At 41.9% G+C, this 21,681-nt stretch overlaps 1 protein-coding gene across 2 annotated transcripts; it reads left to right on the top strand.

The window, feature by feature from the left end:
- The first annotated feature begins 7,597 nt into the window (after positions 1-7,597).
- Positions 7,598-20,847, top strand: LOC133545412 (oocyte zinc finger protein XlCOF8.4-like). 2 transcript variants are annotated; one of them, XM_061890980.1, is made up of 3 exons: positions 7,598-7,989; positions 11,995-12,261; positions 18,356-20,847. In XM_061890980.1, the coding sequence occupies exons 1-3, from the start codon at positions 7,887-7,889 to the stop codon at positions 19,636-19,638; spliced, it is 1,653 nt and encodes a 550-aa protein (XP_061746964.1). In that variant the 5' UTR covers positions 7,598-7,886; the 3' UTR covers positions 19,639-20,847. The 2 variants fall into 2 exon arrangements, with proteins under 2 accessions (XP_061746964.1, XP_061746965.1); XM_061890981.1 differs by lacking the exon at positions 18,356-20,847 and adding an exon at positions 17,888-18,343.
- The last annotated feature ends 834 nt before the right edge of the window (positions 20,848-21,681 follow it).

The following is a 21,681-nucleotide window of genomic DNA, read 5'->3' as shown; positions in this document are numbered from 1 at the left end:
AACCACACTGTTCCTCCTGAATCCGAGGTTCGACTATCCGGCGAAGCCTCCTCTCCAGTACACCTGAATAAACCTTACCGGGAAGGCTGAGGAGTGTGATACCACGATATTTGGAACACAGCCTCCAGTCCCCCTTCTTAAAGAGAGGGACCACCACCCCGGTCTGCCAATCCAGAGGTACCGCCCCCGATGTCCACGCGATGCTGCAGAGTCTTGTCAACCAAGACAGCCCCACAGCATCCAGAGCCTTAAGGAACTCCGGGCGGATCTCATCCACCCCTGGGGCTTTGCCGCCGAGGAGCTTTTTAACTACCTCAGCGACCTCAGCCCCAGAAATAGGAGAGTCCACCACAGATTCCCCAGGCACTGCTTCGTCAAAGAAAGACGTGTTGGTGGGATTGAGGAGGTCTTCGAAGTATTCCCTCCACCGATCCACAACTTCCGCAGTCGAACTCAGCAGACCACCATCCGCACCATACACGGTGTTGATAGTGCACTGCTTCCCCTTCCTGAGGCGCCGTATGGTGGTCCAGAATCGCTTCGAAGCCGTCCGGAAGTCGTTTTCCATGGCTTCCCCGAACTCTTCCCATGTCCGAGTTTTTGCCTCCGCGACCGCCAAAGCTGCACACCGCTTGGCCCGTCGGTACCTGTCCACTGCCTCCGGAGTCCTATGAGCCAAAAGAACCCGATAGGACTCCTTCTTCAGCTTGACGGCATCCCTCACTGCTGGTGTCCACCAACGGGTTCTGGGATTACCGCCACGACAGGCACCAACAACCTTGCGGCCACAGCTCCAATCAGCCGCCTCGACAATAGAGGTTCGGAACATGGTCCACTCGGACTCAATGTCCCGCACCTCCCTCGTGACATGTTCAAACTTCTCCCGGAGGTGTGAATTGAAACTCTCTCTGACAGGAGACTCTGCCAGACGTTCCCAGCAGACCCTCACAATGCGCTTGGGCCTGCCAGGTCTGTCCGGCATCCTCCCCCACCATCGCAGCCAACTCACCACCAGGTGGTGATCGGTAGAAAGCTCCGCCCCTCTCTTCACCCGAGTGTCCAAAACATAAGGCCGCAAATCCGATGACACAACTCAAAAGTCGATCATGGAACTGCGGCCTAGGGTGTCCTGGTGCCAAGTGCACATATGGGCACCCTTATGTTTGAACATGGTGTTTGTTATGGACAATCCGTGACGAGCACAAAAGTCCAATAACAAAACACCACTCGGGTTTAGATCCGGGCGACCATTCTTCCCAATCACGCCTCTCCAGGTTTCACTGTCGTTGCCAACATGAGCGTTGAAGTCTCCCAGTAGGACAAGGGAATCACCCGGAGGAGCACTTTCCAGTACTCCCTCGAGTGTACCCAAAAAGGGTGGGTATTCTGAACTGCTGTTTGGTGCGTAAGCACAAACAACAGTCAGGACCCGTCCCCCCACCCGAAGGCGAAGGGAAGCTACCCTCTCGTCCACCGGGTTGAACTCCAACGTGCAGGCTTTGAGCCGGGGGGCAACGAGAATTGCCACCCCAGCCCGTCGCCTCTCACTGCCGGCAACGCCAGAGTGGAAGAGGGTCCAGTCCCTCTCGAGAGAACTGGTTCCAGAGCCCTTGCTGTGCGTCGAGGTGAGTCCGACTATATCCAGCCGGAACTTCTCTACCTCACGCACTAGCTCAGGCTCCTTCCCCCCCAGTGAGGTGACGTTCCAGGTCCCAAGAGCTAGCTTCTGTAGCCGAGGATCGGACCGCCAAGTGCCCTGCCTTCGGCTGCCGCCCAGCTCACAATGCACCCGACCTCTATGGCCCCTCCTATGAGTGGTGAGCCCATTGGAGGGATGACCCACGTTGCCTCTTCGGGCTGTGCCCGGCCGGGCCCCATGGGGACAGGCCCGACCACCAGGCGCTCGCCATCGTGCCCCAACTCCGGGCCTGGCTCCAGAGCGGGGCCCCGGTGACCCACGTCCGGGCGAGGGAAATCTGGGTTCATTTTGTTGTAATTCCATAGAAGTCTTTGAGCTGCTCTTTGTCTGATCACTCACCTAGGACCTGTTTGTCTTGGGAGACCCTCACAAAATGTAAATGGAGTATTGTTGGCAGTTTTTGGATGGTTATTTGGATGACTTTGTGGGTCTAATGGAGGAGCTCCCATTGACTTCAATATTAGCAGATTTTTGCTCACGTTTATTTACTAATTAGAATTCATAAACATTTAAAACATATGTCTTACATAAGGATTGTGAATGACAGGCGACATTTTTGAAAAAGTGCAGTTTCCTTTGAATTTGTCAGATAAGTAAATAGTCCTTAAATAAAAGATGAAAAACAATTGAGGTTGTTTATAGATATTATCCACAATGAAGTTACAGTAAAACTAAGCACATAAGAGAAAGTACATTCATATACACATGAAGTACACATATGTGTAAGAATCATGTTAACCACAAAAATATTGTCTCGTTCTCCTAAAGCCAATATCCAGTATCCTTTGGTGAGCTGACCGTATCATCACACCCTTAGTTGAAAGCATACCAATTCCATGACATGACACTTCCACGTGATGTAGAACAGTAATACCACATTTTAAACATACACACACATCAGAAGAATATAAAATATATATATATATATATATTTGGTGGGCCAAACCAAATGACTCGGCGAACCAATGTTTGGTATGGGCGATATGACCTAAAAATATATCCTAATAAAATATTAGTCACGATATATCATTTGGTATATGAATGGTGATAGAAGAATTTCAAAATGGGTTACAAAAGCTCCTAATTTGGCAGCTGACATATGCAGTAACATATTGGGTCATTTATAATTGTATTATTTTGTCGAAACATTTATTATTAATGGACTTGTTTATTTACTGTTAATATGTGGTTACTTTATCTGAGAAAATAATCCTGGAAATTATGTAACATTTTACTGCATATTACAGCAACTAAATTAGGAGCCTGTGTAGCCTGTTTTAAAATGGTTCTATTAGTAATTCTATATGAAATAATAAATCGCAAAATCCATTTTAAACCATATCGTCTATCCATAGTAAAACGTCCTGTCGTCCTTGTTTGTTTTTCTTTTCCTGTAAATAATGTTGTAAAGGGCAGCGTGTTTGTGCGTCACTGAGATTTCAAGACAGTTCATATGATAACTTGTTTTTCCTAAGTGCATGTAAAATAACTGAAAGCATTGTGTGACTGAGCAGAGATGGTGTTTTGTCTTGCAGACGTCTGTGAAGAACATCTTCACCCTGAGCAACAGAAGTGGAGCTTCAGGTTGTGGACAGAGGTGCCACAGCCCTCCCACATTAAGAAGGAAGAGGAATACCCACTGATCCCCCATTTTAAAAAGGAAGATGAGGAACCACTGACACCCCATTTTAAAGAGCAAGCGGTGGATCCACTGAGCCCTCACATTAAGGACGAAGAGGAGGACCCACTGAGCCCTCACATTAAAGAGGAAGAGGAGGAACTCAGCATCAGTCAGCAGGGAGAGCATCTTGAAGGACTGGAGGAAGTTGATGTCACCAAGATGCCAGTGACTGGTGTCCCTGTGAAGAGTGAAGAAGATGAGGTCAAAGGTGAAAGTGAGGAGAGGGGAGGGGGTGAGCCTCCAAGCAGCAGTTCAACACAGCACATGACAACAGAAGCTGATGGAGACCACTGTGGAGGATCACAAGCAGACAAGCTCTTAGCTCCACTATCAGATAGTGAAGACACAACGTCACACTCTCCTGACACTGATGATGAAGACTCTAAAGATGATAAGACATGTCACACTGACAAGACTCACTTCAAATGTTCTCTCTGTGACAAAACTTTTAAATATCCTAGTAAATTGAAAAGACACATGACAACACACACTGGAGAAAAACCTTTTTCATGTTCAATCTGTGGTAAAGATTTTACTCATAGGCACAATTTGAAAACACACATGAGAATACACACTGGAGAAAAACCTTTCTCCTGCTCAGAATGTGGTAAAGCTTTTGTACGAAGAAACACTTTGAAAGTACACATGAGAGCACACACTGGAGAAAAAAAATTTTCTTGTTCAATCTGCGGTAACATTTTTGTAAGAAGTCAGTGTTTAAAAGTACAGATGAGAACACACACTGGAGTAAAAACGTTTTCTTGCTCAGAATGTGGTAAAGCTTTTGTACGAAGAAGCACTTTGAAAGTACACATGAGAACACACACTGGAGAAAAACCTTAAAGGGGAACATTATCACAATTTCAGGATGGTTAAAACCAATAAAAATCAGTTCCCAGTGGCTTATTTTATTTTTTGAAGTTTTTTAAAACATTTTACCCATCATGGAATATCCCAAAAAAAGGCTTTAAAGTGCCTGATTTTCGCTATCTGTAAATCCACCGTCCATTTTCCTGTGAAGTCATCTAGCGATGCCAATACAAACAACGTGGCGGAATAGCACAGCAAGATATTACGACATTAGCTCGGATTCAGAGTTGGATTCAGACTCGGATTTCAGCGGCTTAAGCGATTCAACAGATTACGCATGTATTGAAATGGATCGTTGGAGTGTGGAGGCAGATAGTGAAAACGAAATTGAAGAAGAAACTGAAGCTATTGAGCGAATAGCTATTGAAGCTATTCAGCGATCGCCTTCTAACCAACGATTGCATCTTTTGACCACTGGTGCAACTTAAATCCGTCGCTTGGTAAGTGTTTGTTTGGCATTAAATGTGGGTGGAGGGAAAGGCCGGATGCAAATATAGCTACAAATGTACATACAGCTAGCCTAAATAGCATGTTAGCATAGATTAGCTTGCAGTCATGCCGTGAACAAATATGTCTGATTAGCTCATAATTCAATAACATCAACAAAACTCACCTTTGTGATTTCGTTGACTTTATCGTTGGAAATGCATCTGCTTTGAGTGTCGCAGGATATCCACATGTTTCTCTGTGCCATGTCTGTCGTAGCATCGCGGTACATACATTACATACAGCTAGCCTAAATATCATGTTAGCATCGATTAGCATGCCGTGCTAATCGATGCACACTCTACATAAATCAACTTGAATCCGTCCCTGATCGTGTTGTTACACCCTCCGACAACACACCGACGAGGCATGATGTCTCCAAGGTACGGAAAACAGTCGAAAAAATGGAAAATAACACCTGATTTCCCTCTGTGTTTGTAATGAGTTTGAGAAAATGGCGGATTGATTACCTATGTGACGTCACGTTGTGACGTCATCGCTGCGAGAGAGAATAATAGAAAGGCGTTTAATTCGCCGAATTCACCCATTTAGAGTTTGGAAATCGGTTAGAAAAATATATGGTCTTTTTTCTGCACCATCAAGGTATATATTGACGCTTACATCGGTCTGGTGATGATGTTCCCCTTTAAACAAGTTCAGTATGTTGTAAAAGTTTTATACAAAGTCCGTATTTAGAAAGTGGTTAGAAAGTGTTGAGTTGCAGTGTGTGTGGTGAAAGATTCTCTTCTAAGTACCAGTGTAAGAAACACAAGTGTGCTGGTGAGAACAGCAGCAGCAAATGAAATAAACTGTCAAAACTTTAACTTTGACTTTCTAACAACATCGGCACAAAGATTCTAACATTTATAGATTAGATATTTTAGATTATTGCTTTTTTTCAGTCACGTACATGTTTTAATATACAACATTGTCTACTTTTATTTAAAAGTGAACACAACACATTGACTGTAAAGGTGAGAATAAACAGGAAAAAACATGTTGCAAATTATTTTTATGTGTAAAGAGATATTCGGAAATCATTTTTAATTATTTATGATGTTATAGATGAACTCCTTTATATGATGTACATATTTGTTTTACATGTGTTCATACCTTTGCTTTTGAGTACACATAAATCCCTCTTAGTTCATATTTACTGGTTCACATCTGAAACATCTTCTGGACCACTTCTGGAAGCATATTATTTTTTACTTTGTACATCATTTGAGCAGTTGTATTTTATACAAGATCATTTACTTTTAAAATGTGTGACTTTATGAATAATTTGCTGGGTCTCAATAATCCATTCCTTTAATTACCCTTATTACTCTCTTTTGTAATGTGAATGTTGTTTTATATGTATGTGGCCTTTATGCAATATGTAGATTAGAGAAAATGGCAACATTATATGTGGAAGGTTATGAAAGATAATTTTGTTTTTAATAATCTACATTTTTTTATTAAAAAACTACATGACAATTGTTTTTTGAAGTTGTTCATGTTTGTTTCCCTCTTTTAGAATCCCTCAAACATTATCAATTACAGAAAACTTGGGGACATTTTGAATGTTAGGGAAAAGTCAATAATGTACGTCCATCCATTTTTTTCTACCATTTGTCCCCCTTCATTTTATATGTACAGCCTTTAATCACAAACTTGTCCGCCAAAGGGTGTTGCGTTTTGGAGAAACTCCTGTCAGAGTGCTGTTCAACACAATAAAGAGGAACCCAATAATGTGCAGGACGTTAAGTAAAATGCTTCTTTTACTCCGGAAATCTACTGACGAAAACAATCCAAACTGGAGATAACAAAAAGCGATGGTGCGAAAGAGAGAAACAAATGTGCAAAAAACAAAAGCTACTTACAAACAAAAATAAACTCAACTTGGTTTGGAGTTACAAGACGTGCACACTACAAAACAACACCAAGATGGATGGCACTGGGAATGGCCAAGGTAGCAAAATACTCAAAGCATGGAATCAACTGACGTGGAGTGGAATCGCCGAGTGCCATCCAGCTGTCAAGGTGCTGCTTAAGTAGCACCAGGGTCAATTGGAAGCAGCTGTGCACGTCCCATAACTCCGCCCACAAGGGCAACACAGGGACTCTAGGAGGAAGGAGAAATGTAAGAACAAGGTCAACTGCACCAAAAGAGGAAAACTGACAATACAAACCACAAGGTGGCAGCAGGCGGTGACAACTTCCCTCAAATTAATTTGGGAATAAATAGACTGAGCATAAGAGATAAATAATCATAAATGAAGTGAAATCATTCAAAAGGTTTACCTTTGTAAGTCACTTCTATCCAAATTTATCCAGGATGTTTCTCCAGAATGTTCCATTGAAAAATGCTGTCAAACTGTTATGTCTACTAGGAAAATGTAAACCGAATATTTTTTGTTAAATTCTGTCATTGTGTGTGTGTGTGTGTGTGTGTGTGTGTGTGTGTGTGTGTGTGTGTGTGTGTGTGTGTGTGTGTGTTTATATATTGTACATTGTAAAATACATTATAAAAACTAATAACATCAAAGACAAAACATAATATGAGTGTGATATTTATTTTGTTTGTTTTTTTCTTTCCTTATACTACTGTTGTTTCAATACATTGTTAAATATTTGGATATTTTTACGGAAATAAGTTTTATGTCTTTTCCACCACTTATTCCAAAGGGAATAGGAGGTGGAAAAGACATTCCAAAGGGAATAAGTGGTAGAAAATGGATGAATGGATAATTAGTGCATCGTAAAATAGTTTTACTGGGGGTGGAAAGCTGGTTTTACTTTTTTCTCTCGTGAGATTTGGAAAAGATCTGGTTACTTGTTTCTCTCGCGAGATCTGACAACACTGCGCGCGAACCAAACACGGCGGGGATAAAGCAAGATGGCGTGTGGCGGTGTTCAGTGTTCCTAATCTGTGCCTCCATGTACACATATATGTCCTTTATTAGACTCTATTAAATATAGTAAACATTGTTAATAACTGTTTGCATCCGGTTGTATTAGTCTGAGCGCACTTTGATGCTTCTCGAGCAAGCTTAGCCTGCTAGTTAGCTTAGCTTGTTAGCTGCTAACAAAGAGAGGCGGAAGTGATCAAAACACATCGCTAAGCAGAGATCAAGTGTGAGTGTAAAGTGTTGTGATTGTGTGAAAATGTGCGAAAGAACGATAGCAAAGTACGAGGAGGAACTTTGTCCAACAAAAGAGGAGAAGAAGCGACGACATCAAAAACATCAAGTTGTGTTACACAGAACAGGTTTGTTTACTTCTTACTCTCACATCTTTACTAACTTTATATTTAATTATTAACACTATTCTTGAATATATTGTCTACAGAAATATGAATTGTCATGTGAGGATGATGCACTGATTGTTTTACATTGTTCATAAAAACGAGACAGTTTCAGACACACAATATTTATGAGAGGATGATGTTCCTCTCAGTTTGTAACAATGTGTATCAACATGTTTACACAAAACTCACACAGTCACCGGGGGAATATTCCAGAGAGCAGGTTAAAGGCCTACTGAAATGAGATTTTCTTATTTAAACGGGGATAGCAGGTCCTTTCTATGTGTCATACTTGATCATTTCATGATATTGCCATATTTTTGCTGAAAGGATTTAGTAGAGAACATCGACGATAAAGTTCGCAACTATTTGTCGCTAATAAAAAAGCCTTGCCTGTACCGGAAGTAGCAGACGATGTGCGCGTGACATCACTGGTTGTAGAGGTCCTCACATCCGCAGATTGTTTACAATCATGGCCACCAGCAGCTGGAGCGATCCGGACCGAGAAAGCGACAGTTTCCCCATTAATTTGAGCATGGATGAAAGATTCGTGGATGAGGATAGTGAGAGTGAAGGACTAGAAGAAAAAAAAAGACGAGGGCAGTGAGTGCGATTCAGATGTTATTAAACACATTTACTAGGATAATTCTGGAAAATCCCTTATCTGCTTATTGTGTTACTAGTGTTTTAGTGAGATTACATAGTCATACCTGAAAGTCGGAGGGGTGTGGTCTCTGAGGGAAGCCACGGAGGAGCCAAGAGAGTCGCAGCTGCCTCTTTGACAGCTGCAGGAGGAACGACACAAGCTCCGCTCATGTTTACGGTAAGAGCCGACTTATTACCACAACTTTCTCACCAAAACCTGCAGGTTGACATGTGGTAGAGAACCATGTTCGCTTGACCGCTCTGTTCCATATTAAGGCTTCACCGTCATCTTTAGGAAATGTAAACAAAGAAACACCGGCTTTGTTTGTGTTGCTACAGCCGGCTACAATACACCGTTTTCCACCAACATCTTTCTTCTTTGTAGTCTCCATTATTAATTGAACAAACTGCAAAAGATTCAGCAACACAGATGTCCATAATACTGTGTAATTATGTGATAAAAACAGACTACTTTTGGATGTGATCGGTGCTGGAAGAACATGTCGGCTACAACCAGTGATGTCACGCACACGCGCCATAATACGCGTCATCATTCCACAACATTTTCAACAGGATACTTCGCGGGAAATTAAAAATTGCAATTTAGTAAACTAAACATTTCATCTTTGATATATAAACTATCAGACTGCGTGGTCGGTAGTAGTGGGTTTCAGTAGGCCTTTAAGTGCAAAGTCCTGAGTATGTAAAGCTCGAGAGTTTTACCTCCAAAAATAAGATAGGTAAGACAATGTCAGAGTCAGTGTAGCTCCTTTCAATACACGGCAATACAGGGAAGTTATTTTTTGTAAAACGGGCGTTTATTGACTCCTTCTTGCTGTATACACCATCCACGCCGACACGCCTCCACACCAACGCCAACACCAACGCCGTGAGAACTTACAAATGCAGTACAATACAGTACATCAGTCTTTGAATTTACATCAATAAACACCCATCCATACATCCATTTTCTACCGCTTATTCCCTTTCGGGGTCGCGGGGGGCGCTGGCGCCTATCTCAGCTACAATCGGGCGGAAGGCGGGGTACACCCTGGACAAGTCGCCACCTCATCGCAGGGCCAACACAGATAGACAGACAACATTCACACTTACATTCACACACTAGGGCCAATTTAGTGTTGCCAATCCCCAGGTGCATGTCTTTGGAGGTGGGAGGAAGCCGGAGTACCCGGAGGGAACCCACGCATTCACGGGGAGAACATGCAAACTCCACACAGAAAGATCCAGAGCCTGGATTTGAACCCAGGACTGCAGGACCTTCGTATTGTGAGGCAGAAATAAATTTAATTACAAAAAATACAATACCTCGTTGGCTGCTTGTAACGAAAAGAGGTTCTAATAATCAGTTGCTTGAAGTTTTATACAAATTATCGAATACACTCAAATCTTTTTAGGAGCTGAAGACAACGTGCTCAAGCACCCTCCCCTCTTGCATGTTCTACTTTGTCTACGGTCCGTGTGTTCGCAACATCACAACAATCGTTCCGCTTTGCAACACAATTAACACAATACATTTACATTTTGCTCAGGATATTTTACAATCACACATTTTCTGATAATATTTTATAACTCTGCATCATTAACTTATTTATTAATATTTATTTATTTATGAAACATATTTAAAGTATGAAAACTCTCAGAAACAGCTACAGTCAGTTACCATGGTAACTGACACTGTAAACCTTGCCTGCTAGCTGGCAGGTTTGACAAGTTATATATGTGTGTCAAAACTATACTGACCTGCTATTTCCTTCAGATTGGTGCAGCCATTAACCTACTACAACACCTACTACACTGACCTACTCAGTGGCCTAGTGGTTAGAGTGTCCGCCTTGAGATCGGTAGGTTGTGAGTTCAAACCCTGACTGAGTCATACCAAAGACTATAAAAACGTGACCCATTACTTCCCTACTTAGGGACGGCGTGGCGCAGTGGGAGAGTGGCCGTGCGCAACCCGAGGGGCCCTGGTTCAAATCCCACCTAGTACCAACCTCGTCACGTCCGTTGTGTCCTGAGCAAGACACTTCACCCTTGCTCCTGATGGGTGCTGGTTGGCGCCTTGCATGGCAGCTCCCTCCATCAGTGTGTGAATGTGTGTGTGAATGGGTAAATGTGGAAGTAGTGTCAAAGCGCTTTGAGTACCTTGAAGGTAGAAAAGCGCTATACAAGTACAACCCATTTATCATTTATCGTTTACTTGGCACTCAGCATCAAAAGTTGGAATTGGGGGTTAAATCACCATCAAAAATATTCTCGGGCGTGGCCAACGCTGCTTCTCATTCATCATCTCCATAGAGCTTTTCAACAGATACAGCTACAATAGCCATATTCCCATGGTTAAGCCACTCCTGAACTCACTTCATTGGAAGAAGCGTCTGACTTGGGCTATGGAAAAGAAGCACTGGACAGTTGCAGAGTGGTCCACAGTCCTGTTTTCAGACGAAAGCAAGTTTTGTATTTCATTTGGAAGTCAAGGCGCTAGAGGCTGGAGAGGAGCAAAATCCAAGTTGCTTGAAATCCAGTGTGAAGTTCCCACAGTCAGCAATGGTTTGAAGAGCCATGTCAGCTGCTGGTGTTGGTCCACTGTCTTTCATCAAGTCCACAGTTAATTGAGCTGTGTACCAAGAGATTTTAGAGCCCTACATGCTTCCATCTGTTGAAAAGCTCTATGGAGATGATGATTTAATTTTCCAGCATTATCTGGCACCTGCCCACAGTGCCAAAACCACCAGTAACTGGTTTACTGATCATGGCATTACTGTCCTCGATTGGCCTGCCAGCTCCCCTGACCTGAACCCCATAGAGAATTTGTGGGGTATTGTGAAGAAGAAGCTGAAAGACACCAGACTCAATAATGCAAATGAGCTAAAGGCCGCTATTGAAGCATCGTGGGCATCCATAACACCTCAGCAGTGCCACAGGCTGATTGCCTCCATGCCACGCCACATTGATGCAGTAATCCGTGCAAAAGGATTCCCAACCAAGTACTGAGTCCATTAATTGACATTTTTAAATGTTTAATTTTGTTTTGCTGTTATCAATCTTTTTTTTTTACTTGCTCTGAGGAAATATTCAAATTTTTTGAGATAGGATTTTTGAGTTTTCTTAAGCCGTATGCCATAATTAGCAATATTAAAATAATAAAAGGCTTGTAATATTTCAGTTGGTGAGTAATTAATCCAGAATGTATGACATTTTCATATTTCTAGTTGCATTACAGAAAAAAAAGGACTTTATCGCAATGTTTTAATTTTTCGAGACAGTCCTGTAGTAGTTAAAATGTGTTTTGTTTGTGTCCTGTAGACATCCATCAGCTGATTGAACACCAAGAAGAATGTCTCCCTCATCTGCAGGGGGACAGTTTGACTTTAGAGTATCCACAGCCCTCACATTTCAAAGGGGACAAGGAGGACCCACAGCCCCCTTATTTTAAAGAAGAAGAGGAGGGAGAGTGTCCTGTAAGGCAGGAGGAGGCTGATCTCAGCAAGTTTCCACTGACTGTTGTTTCTGTGAAGACTGAAGAGCATGAAGACAAACCACCTGAGTCCTCACAGCTTCAACACAGTCCAAGTAAGCACAACATCCACATATCATCTAATACAATGTTTGTGACACATGTTCATCCGGGGGCCACATTTATGACTAAAGATGGAGATATATTTGCTTTTGAACACCACCATTTAAAAATCAATCATCAACAGTGTAATTGCTGGGATGTAACCATGTGACCTGGAGGCCGTCCTTCTTACTCACGTGGTCAAATGAAGGCAAACATTCAATATGGCTACTGTTTATTTACCTTTAGCACCACGTATGTCAGCATATTTAAAAGGTTTAGTGGTGAAGATAAGAGATGTATACCAAGTACCATTTTTTTAGTCCTGGTTCCTAATTATGTTGTCCATGAGGACCGTGAAGATTCTGGACTAACGACGCAACTATTTGTATTTTTAATTCCAGCTGACTGAGGTAACTATGACACGTTGTCACATTGAGTTCAGCTGCCGCTGCTACACATTACAATCAGCTTTGAATAATGACAAATAAGGACGCAACAAAAGTTTGATGTGTGTGTTATTGACAAGAAGATGACATAACTGCATTTCAACTTGCACTGCACACATAGTTGACTTCTTTAAGACTTCAAATAAACAGCTGTTGATAAAAGACTTCCCTGCTCTGAGATGTTACAGAACATCATGTTGGAGGTGTTCAACCTCTTGTGCTAATAGGAATGCTATTTAAAAAGCCTTTTTTTCACTTTTTTATTTACACAAATTACATGTAGTACCGATAAATACTGGTATCAATAAGGAATATCAATTAGGGTATCATATCGATAAATTCTCAGCGCTTAACATCCCTACTGAAGATACAAGCCAGATATTTTTAAAACATATATTCAACGTTTGTTTGGATTTAGTTACTTCTCTGCTGTCCAGCAATGTTTCAATCAGTAATTAGTCTGCTGACGTATGCAGTAACATGTTGTGTCATATATCTACCTATTATTTTGTCAACATTATTAAGGACAAACTGTAAAAATTGATTATTAATCTACTTGTTCATGTACTGTTAATATCTGCTTATTTTCTCTTTTAACATGTTCTGTCAACACTTCTGTAAATTGTAATAGTCAAGTATTCTTCTGTTGTTTGATACTTTACATTAGTTTTTGGATGATACCACAAATGTGGTTATCAATCTGATACCAAGTAGTTACAGGATCATACATTGGTCATATTCAAAGTCTTCATGTGTCCAGGGACATATTTCCTGAGTTTATAAACATAAGTTTTTTAAATAGAAAGAAGATTTTGTGATGCCAAAAAATATCAACGTAATCGTAGTAGTATTGACTAGGTACGTGGCGTTTGTTAACATTTTGATGCCGGTGAGCTACGGTGTATAATGACGCTGTTCTTCGTCCTCCAGTGATAATGTACATGTAAGAAACATACTTTATTTGTCGCCGTTGAGGCGAGGATTAGTGATTCAGAAGTAGCTAAAACACTGCCTACAGCGGGTGGATGTTAGCCGCTAGATACCTAGCCATATCTTAAAGCACCTCTTCCTGAGGGTGTTTCAGTGTTATAACTTCACCTTTATTGTTAGTTTATTAGCCAAAATGCATCCGTTCTCCTTTTTCTGTCTACACACTGTGTCTGCTTGTAAGTACTCCGTGATTGTGTGCCGCCGAACATGCTCGTCTGCTCGTAAACCAGCAATGTAATGACGTGACTTCTACGTGGGAGAGGGGCAGTGCGAGACCGGTACGTTTCAAAGACAGTATCGTTCCGGAAAAGTATATCATTAGTATAGCTGTACTATACTAATACCGGTATATCGTACAACCCTAATAGGTGGTATGGCCCACTTATGATTAAAATAACAAAATAATGTTGTTTTTCATCAGATATGTTCTAGTATTTTATATGTGGATGGGGGCCCTGCTTTGAAAATAATGCGTACCCCTTTCAGAGATCATGTTTAGTTCCATTTCAAACATTCACATGTTGCACATTGAGATGAGTGCTGTAGCACAAGGGTGGGATAACATGAACAGTTGTGGAACTTTCTAACAAACGCAGTATTGTGGCCAAACAGCTCAATTTTTGTTGTATCTGACATCACAAGGACAAAGATAAGACCTTCTGGAAGAAAGTTCTGTGGTCAGATGAAAAAAAAATGGAGCTCCTTGGCCACAATACAGCGATATGTTTGGAGGAGGGAAGGTGAGGCTTTTAATCCTAGTAACATCATGCCTACTGTCAAGGATGGTGGTGATAGTATTATGCTCTGGGCCTGTTTTTCAGCCAATGGAACTGGTGCTTTAAATGGGACAATGAAAAAGGAGGATTACCTCCAAATTCTTCAGGACAACCTAAAATCATCAGCCCGGAGGTTGGGTCTTGGGCGCAGTTGGGTGTTTCAACAGGACAATCACCCCAAACACACGTCAAAAGTGGTCAAGGAATGTCTAAATCAGGCTAGAATCAAGGTTTTAGAACGGCCTTCCCAAAGTCGTGTGGACAATGCTGAAGAAACAAGTCTACGTCAGAAAACCAACAAATTTAACTGAACTGCAACAATTTTGGTCAAAAACTAAAGCAGAAGTGCGTGGGTGGCTACCAAAACTATACTATATGGCCTGGGCTACTGGGTGTGAAGTTGGAGAAGATGCAGATGGAGGCCCCCTTGTTTTCCTGGGTTGTAGAATACCTGACTGACAGACCACAGTACGTTCAACTGCAGGACTGTGTGTCTGACAGGCTGGTCAGCAACACCGGGGCCCCGCAGGGTACAATTCTCTCCCCCTTCCTCTTCACCATTTACACCACCTATTTCCACTATCAGTCAGAGTCCTGCCACCTTCAGAAGTTTTCTGATGACTCTGCGATAGTGGGGTGTAATGAGGATGGCGATGACAAGGAATACAGGGCACAGGTGGAGGAGTTTGTCACATGGTGTGGAAAGAACCACCTCCAGCTCAATGTGACAAATACCAAGGAGCTGGTTGTGGACCTGGGAAGGAGGAGGAGTACTCCGGCGACCCCTGTTTCCATCAGGGGGCTGATTGTGAACATGGTTGAGGATTATAAATACCTTCTTGACTGCACAGCTTCTTCTACGCGACAGTTGAGTCCGTTCTCCTCTATGGTAGCGAATGCTGGACCCTGAAGCCAACCCTGGAGAGGTCTCTGGATGGTTGCTACACCATGATGCTGCGTGCAGTGCTTAACATCGACAAGAGTGCGCACGTAACCAACAGAATCCTCTACAAAGGAATAGCAAGGGTGAGCGAGAAGATTGCTGTAAGGAGAATGAGACTTGCAGGACACTGCCAAAGACATCAAGAGCTGCCAGCCAGCAAATTGGTGCTGTGGGAACCAACACATGGGCATCGGTCAAGAGGACGTCCCACACAAACATACGTGGACGTACTCAAGAAGGATGCAGGAGCTCAGAGTACCAAGGAACTGGCCAAATGTTTGGAGAATCGGGATGACTGGAAAGAACAACGATGGAAGGCTTGTCTGAGGACGACCTAGAGAGAGAGTACACATGGACAACAAGCTGAATGGGTCAAAACACGCTGAGGTCCTCTGCAAGAAGGGACAGAGCCGCCTCTACTTCCTCAGGAGTCTAGGATCCTTCAACATCTGTACAAAGATGTTGAAGGTGTTCTATGAGCCGGTGGTGGCGGGCGCCTTCTTGTATGCCGTGGCTTGCTGGGGTAGCTGGCTAAGAGTGAGGGACGCAAACAGACTGGACAAGTTGGTAGAAAAGGCCAGTAACGTAGTGGGAGTGGAGCTGGACTCTCTGGCGGTGGTGTCAGAGAGGACAAGTCTAGCAAAACTCCTAGTCATTGTGGACAACACCTCCCACCCACTACACTCGGACCTTGCGGAGAGAATGAGCACGTTCAGTGGAAGGCTCAGACTCCCTAAATGTAACATGGAACGACACAGGAGGTCCTTCATACCGACAGCCATGAGACTGTATAATGCATATGTTCCTTCTTGACTGCACTTAAATGTAGAATATATGTAGAATATATTTATATTATTCATATATTATATATAATATATATATATAATATGTTATATATTATTTATTATTATTATTGTTTATTGTGAGCGAACTGTGGTGCTGTCTTTCCCCCAGGGATCAGTAAAGTACTTTCTATTCTATTCTATTCCATTCTAAAAAAACGGAACAAATCTGTAGCCGTGGGGCCGCCGTTCCACATCCAGTGGAAATCTCAGGTTAAACTTACAAGCGTTGTTTGGCGAGATACAACAAAGAAACCACACTTCGGGTTCAAGGAACGAAGCAAAATGAAATATTCTCTCAATTCACAGCCCTCACAGTGATCAAACTCGACCACTAGATGGTGTCATAGCAGAGACAACAATACGGAATACAGATTTACACTGTAAACAGCCTCATCTTTTCTTCAAGTTGATTAAAGGCCTACTAAAATGAGATTTTCTTATTTAAACAGGGATAGTAGGTCCATTCTATGTGTCATACTTGATCATTTCGACGATAAATTTGCAACTTTTGGTCGCTAATAAAAAAGCCGTGCCTGTACCGGAAGTAGCAGAAGATGTGCGCGTGACGTCACTGCTTGTAAAGCTCCTCACATCTTCACATTGTTTACAATCATGGCCACCAGCAGCTAGAGTGTTTCGGACCGAGAAAGCAACAATTTGAGTGAGGATGAAAGATTCGTGGATGAGGATAGTGAAAGTGAAGGACTTGAATAAAAAAATTTAAAAAATAAAAATGAAAAAAAGAAGAGGGCAGTGGGAGCGATTCAGATGTTATTAGACATATTTACTAGGATAATTCTGGAAAATTCCTTATCTGCTTATTGTGTTACGAGTGTTTTAGTGAGAATATATAGTCATACCTGAAAGTCGGAGGGGTGTGGTGACCGCCAGTGTCTCTCAGAGAAGCCATGGAGAAGCCAAGAAAGTCACAGCTGCCTCTTTGACAGCTGCACAAGGAACCACACAAGCTCCGCTCATGTTTACGGTAAGAGCCGACTTATTACCACTATTTTCTCACTGAAACCTGCCGGTTGACATGTGGTAGAGAACCATGTTCGCTTGACCGCTCTGTTCCATATTAAAGCTTCACAACAAACAAAGAAACACCGGCTGTGTTTGTGTTGCTACAGCCGGCTGCAATATACCGCTTTCCATCAACATCTTTCTTCTTTGTAGTCTCCATTATTAATTGAACAAATTGCAAAAGATTCAGCAACACAGAAGTCCAGAATACTGTGTATTTATGTAATAAAAACGAAAACTTTTAGCCTTGATCGGTGCTGGGAGAACATGTCCGCTACAACTGGTGGCATCACGCGCACGCATCATCATTCCACAACGTTTTCAACAGGATACCTCGCGGGAAATTCATAATTGCAATTTAGTAAACTAAACCGGCCATATTGGCACGTGTTGCAATGTTAATATTTCATCATTGATGTATAAACTATCAGACTGCGTGCTCGGTAGTAGTGGGTTTCAGTAGGCCTTTAAGATTAAGATGAGTTTATTTCAAAGGGGACTTTGGAAGTCGCTTCCTAGCGGTCCCACTGACAAACACTTCACAGGATCCAAGCTAGCAGGTTTTAACAAAGTTTTAATGCTCAAATGTTTTATCAACTGTTTCCTTCTCCCAGAACGTGACTTTTCTGCAACGGCCGTACATCTCTTCCCCTCTGCTCCTAGCTGCTTACTGTTAAAGACAACAGATGAAGATGAATGTGAAAATCACAGTAATTATTGTCCACCAGCGCGGGGCGCTCATCACCAGTACTACTGCATAGAGGCTGGCATGTGGTACATTATTTCCTGTGTGTGTATGACTTATTCAGAGGGAGAACAGCACACATTCATGTATGGCGTCTACCATTAAGGATTGCAGGAATGACTTTTAGGATGTTTTTATATGAATAAGGTGGATTGGACGTTGGCCTGGGAAGGCATTCCCCTGAAGGTCTTCTTCATGTGTCAGCTGGAAGTACCCTGACTGCTGTGATGGGAAACTGATGAGATTGTGGGATCATATCTTGGTGCAGGACAATGTCTCATGAGACTGAGCAAAGCTGGACTTTTCTAAAGAATGTTTGTTTTATCCTGTCCCGCAGACCTCGATGAAGAACATCTTCCTCATGAGCAGGAGGAGGAACCACAGTCCCCCCACATACACGAGGGAGAAGAGGTACCACATTCCCAACACATCAAAAAGGGAGGAGAAGAGCCACAGCCCCCCCACATTAAAGAGGAAGACAAGACGCCACAGACCCATAATGTTAAACTGACCCTTCACATTAAAGGGCAAGCGGAGAACCCACTGATCTTACACATCAAAAAGGAAGAGGAGGACCCACTGACCCCTCACTTTAAGGAGCAAGAGAACCCGCTGACCCCTCACATTAAAGAGGAAGAGGTGGACCCACTGACCCCCTACTTTAAAGAGGAAGCGGAGGACAAAAAGCCGCCGCACATTAAAGAGGAAGAGGAGGAACACCGCATCAGTCAGCCTAAATGGTTGGAGGAGTTCCCAGTGACTGGTGTCCCTGTGAAGAGTGAAGATGATGAGGTCAAAGGTGAAAGTGAGGAGAAGAGAGAGGCGGAGCCTCCAAGCAGCAGCTCAACACAACACATGACAACAGAAGCTGATGGAGACCACTGTGGAGGATCACAAGCAGACAAGCTCTTAGCTCCACTATCAGATAGTGAGGACACAACGTCACACTCTCCTGACACTGATGATGAAGACTCTAAAGATGATAAGATATGTCACACTGACAACACTCACTTCAAGTGTTCTCACTGTGACAAAACCTTCAAATACCATAGTAAGCTGAAAGTACACATAAGAATACACACTGGTGAAAAACCTTTCATCTGTTCAATCTGTGGTAAACGTTTTAGTGTATGTCACAATTTGAACGTACACATGAGAACACACACTGGTGAAAAAACATTTTCCTGTTCAATCTGTGGTAAAGATTTTACACAAAGTCACTATTTGAAAGTACACATGAGAACACACACTAGTGAAAAACATTTTTCCTGTTCAACCTGCGGTAAAAGTTTTACAGAAAGTCAGAATGTGAAAAGACACATGAGAACGCACACTGGAGAAAGACCTTTTTCCTGTTCAACTTGTGGTAAAGGTTTTACACAAAGTCAACATTTGAAAAGACACATGAGAACACACAATGGAGAAAAAACTTTTTCTTGTTCAACTTGTGGTAAATGTTTTACAAAAAGTCATTTTTTGAAAAGACACATGAGAACACACACTGGTGAAAAATCACATTCCTGCTCAATCTGCAACAGAAGCTTTTGTGAACGATCATACCTTGTAAGACACATGAGAAGAAACAAGAGAGAAAGTGTTGAGTTGCAGTGTGTGTGGTGAAAGATTCTCTTATAAGTACAAGTGTAATAAAACACAAGTGTGCTGGTGAGAGCAGCAGCAGCAAATGAAACTGCAGGATTTATAAATGATAAATGGGTTGTACTTGTTCAGCGCTTTTCTACCTTCAAGGTACTCAAAGCGCTTTGACACTACTTCCACATTTACCCATTCACACACACATTCACACACTGATGGAGGGAGCTGCCATGCAAGGCGCCAACCAGCACCCATCAGGAGCAAGGGTGAAGTGTCTTGCTCAGGACACAACGGACGTGACGAGGTTGGTACTTGGTGGGATTTGAACCAGTGACCCTCGGGTTGCGCACGGCCACTATCCCACTGCGCCACGCCGTCCCTTGAGATTTGAAATAAACTGTCCACACTTTCATTTTAACTTTGTAACAACATCAGCACATATAACATGTGGGACATTGTTGTTTGTGTAACAATCTGTTTAATATGTTTCTAAATATATGATTGCTTTTTTCAGTCAAGTACGTACATTAGTATGCAATCACAGTTCAGAGTGTCAGGCAAAAGCCAATATTGTACATCATCCCACAGAGATTTACTGTACATACATTCATAAAATAAACTGTTTATTTTGTTTCCCTATCACAGAACGAAAACGTGTTGTCTTCAATTGCAAAACATCCTAAAAATAAATTCTAGTAGTCAATTCTGTCTTTTTTTATTAAATGAACTCCTTTGTGTTTGGAAGAATGGAAGCTTTCAAGTTACGGCTATTGTTTTTGTTCCACAGAAAATACAGTAAAGAAGAAATAGTAAATAATTGAAAAACATAAAATGCTGTAATTAAAGTATTTTGAACGAAAGCCTTTATATATATTGTTTTGTATATTTTTCTATTTGCAGGTCGTACTTAATGATGTCTTCAAATAATAAAATACTTTTATCACTCAATAAGTGCATCAGCGACCAAATGCCTTTTTCAAACCATTGCTGTACAAAGATGGATTTGTTTCTCATTTAATATAACAACAATTCCATAGTGGAGTATTGTGTGTGATGAAAATTAATTGTAACTAATTGTAAATTAGTTTCCAGTACAACAACACTTGCTGGCAGGGATGGGTACCGTTCACTTTTCAACCGATACGGCACAGATTACGGTACCCTGAAATTGATACCTGTTCTCAATGTTCTGACTTTTTGGTGCTTTTGTGTGTGGTAATAATATTGTTTGTGATAATAAATCTCAATTTTTATTGCAACATTTAAAATGGTACTGTAATGATAACGGTTGTCCTTTTGTTACATCTTGTTTAATTATTATCATATCATCATTTACAAGAAAGTTTATTTACAGTTGCAAGTCCAATACACTAGATGACAGTTGTTAGAGCCATATTCTCTTTTTGTCTGTCAAATTCATGACGTCACTGAAGGGGTTGGCTCAAAGCCAAGTGCCAGTCTACTTAGGGAGAAGCTGGGATCCTGCTCAGGTGTTGCTGAGTGGAGGCTCAACAGTTTTTGACTGTGCCAGGCTAGTATTTGTTACAAAATGAGTTTTATAACGTGACTTTATGATAATAAATATTTTTGTAAAACATGAACACAATTCTGGACATGGATTATTAGTTTGCTGCAAACGTCTGAGCTTGCTTCATTTATATTCGGCAACCAGTAGCAGTAATAGTTCAGGACTTTACTGCTACACAAAGTCAAAAACTGCCTCACTGGAACGCGAGTTGTTTATAGGGAAACAACAATAATGCAAACATTGCCATTGTTAAAATGTGTACACAAATATTGACAAATCCAAAGCATTGGTGACTATTTGACTTGACTTGCACGTGGGTTGACTTTTCCAAATGGAGGAGGAGGGAACATACACCTGCACTGACGAACATAAACAGCCACAGGAGGACAGTGTGCAGCCCTTTGAGACACCTGTGATTTAGGGCTATATAAATAAACATTGATTGATTAATTGATACAATTTTCAGAGAGGGATACTGTGGTCACTGCTCAAGGTTAAAGAAGATTTTTACTAATGAAAATAAGAGGAACCAAAATTTC

This window comes from Nerophis ophidion, linkage group LG28 (genome assembly GCF_033978795.1).
Source record: "Nerophis ophidion isolate RoL-2023_Sa linkage group LG28, RoL_Noph_v1.0, whole genome shotgun sequence".
NCBI lineage: Eukaryota > Metazoa > Chordata > Actinopteri > Syngnathiformes > Syngnathidae > Nerophis > Nerophis ophidion.
This window is presented reverse-complemented; position numbering and strand designations above follow the sequence as displayed.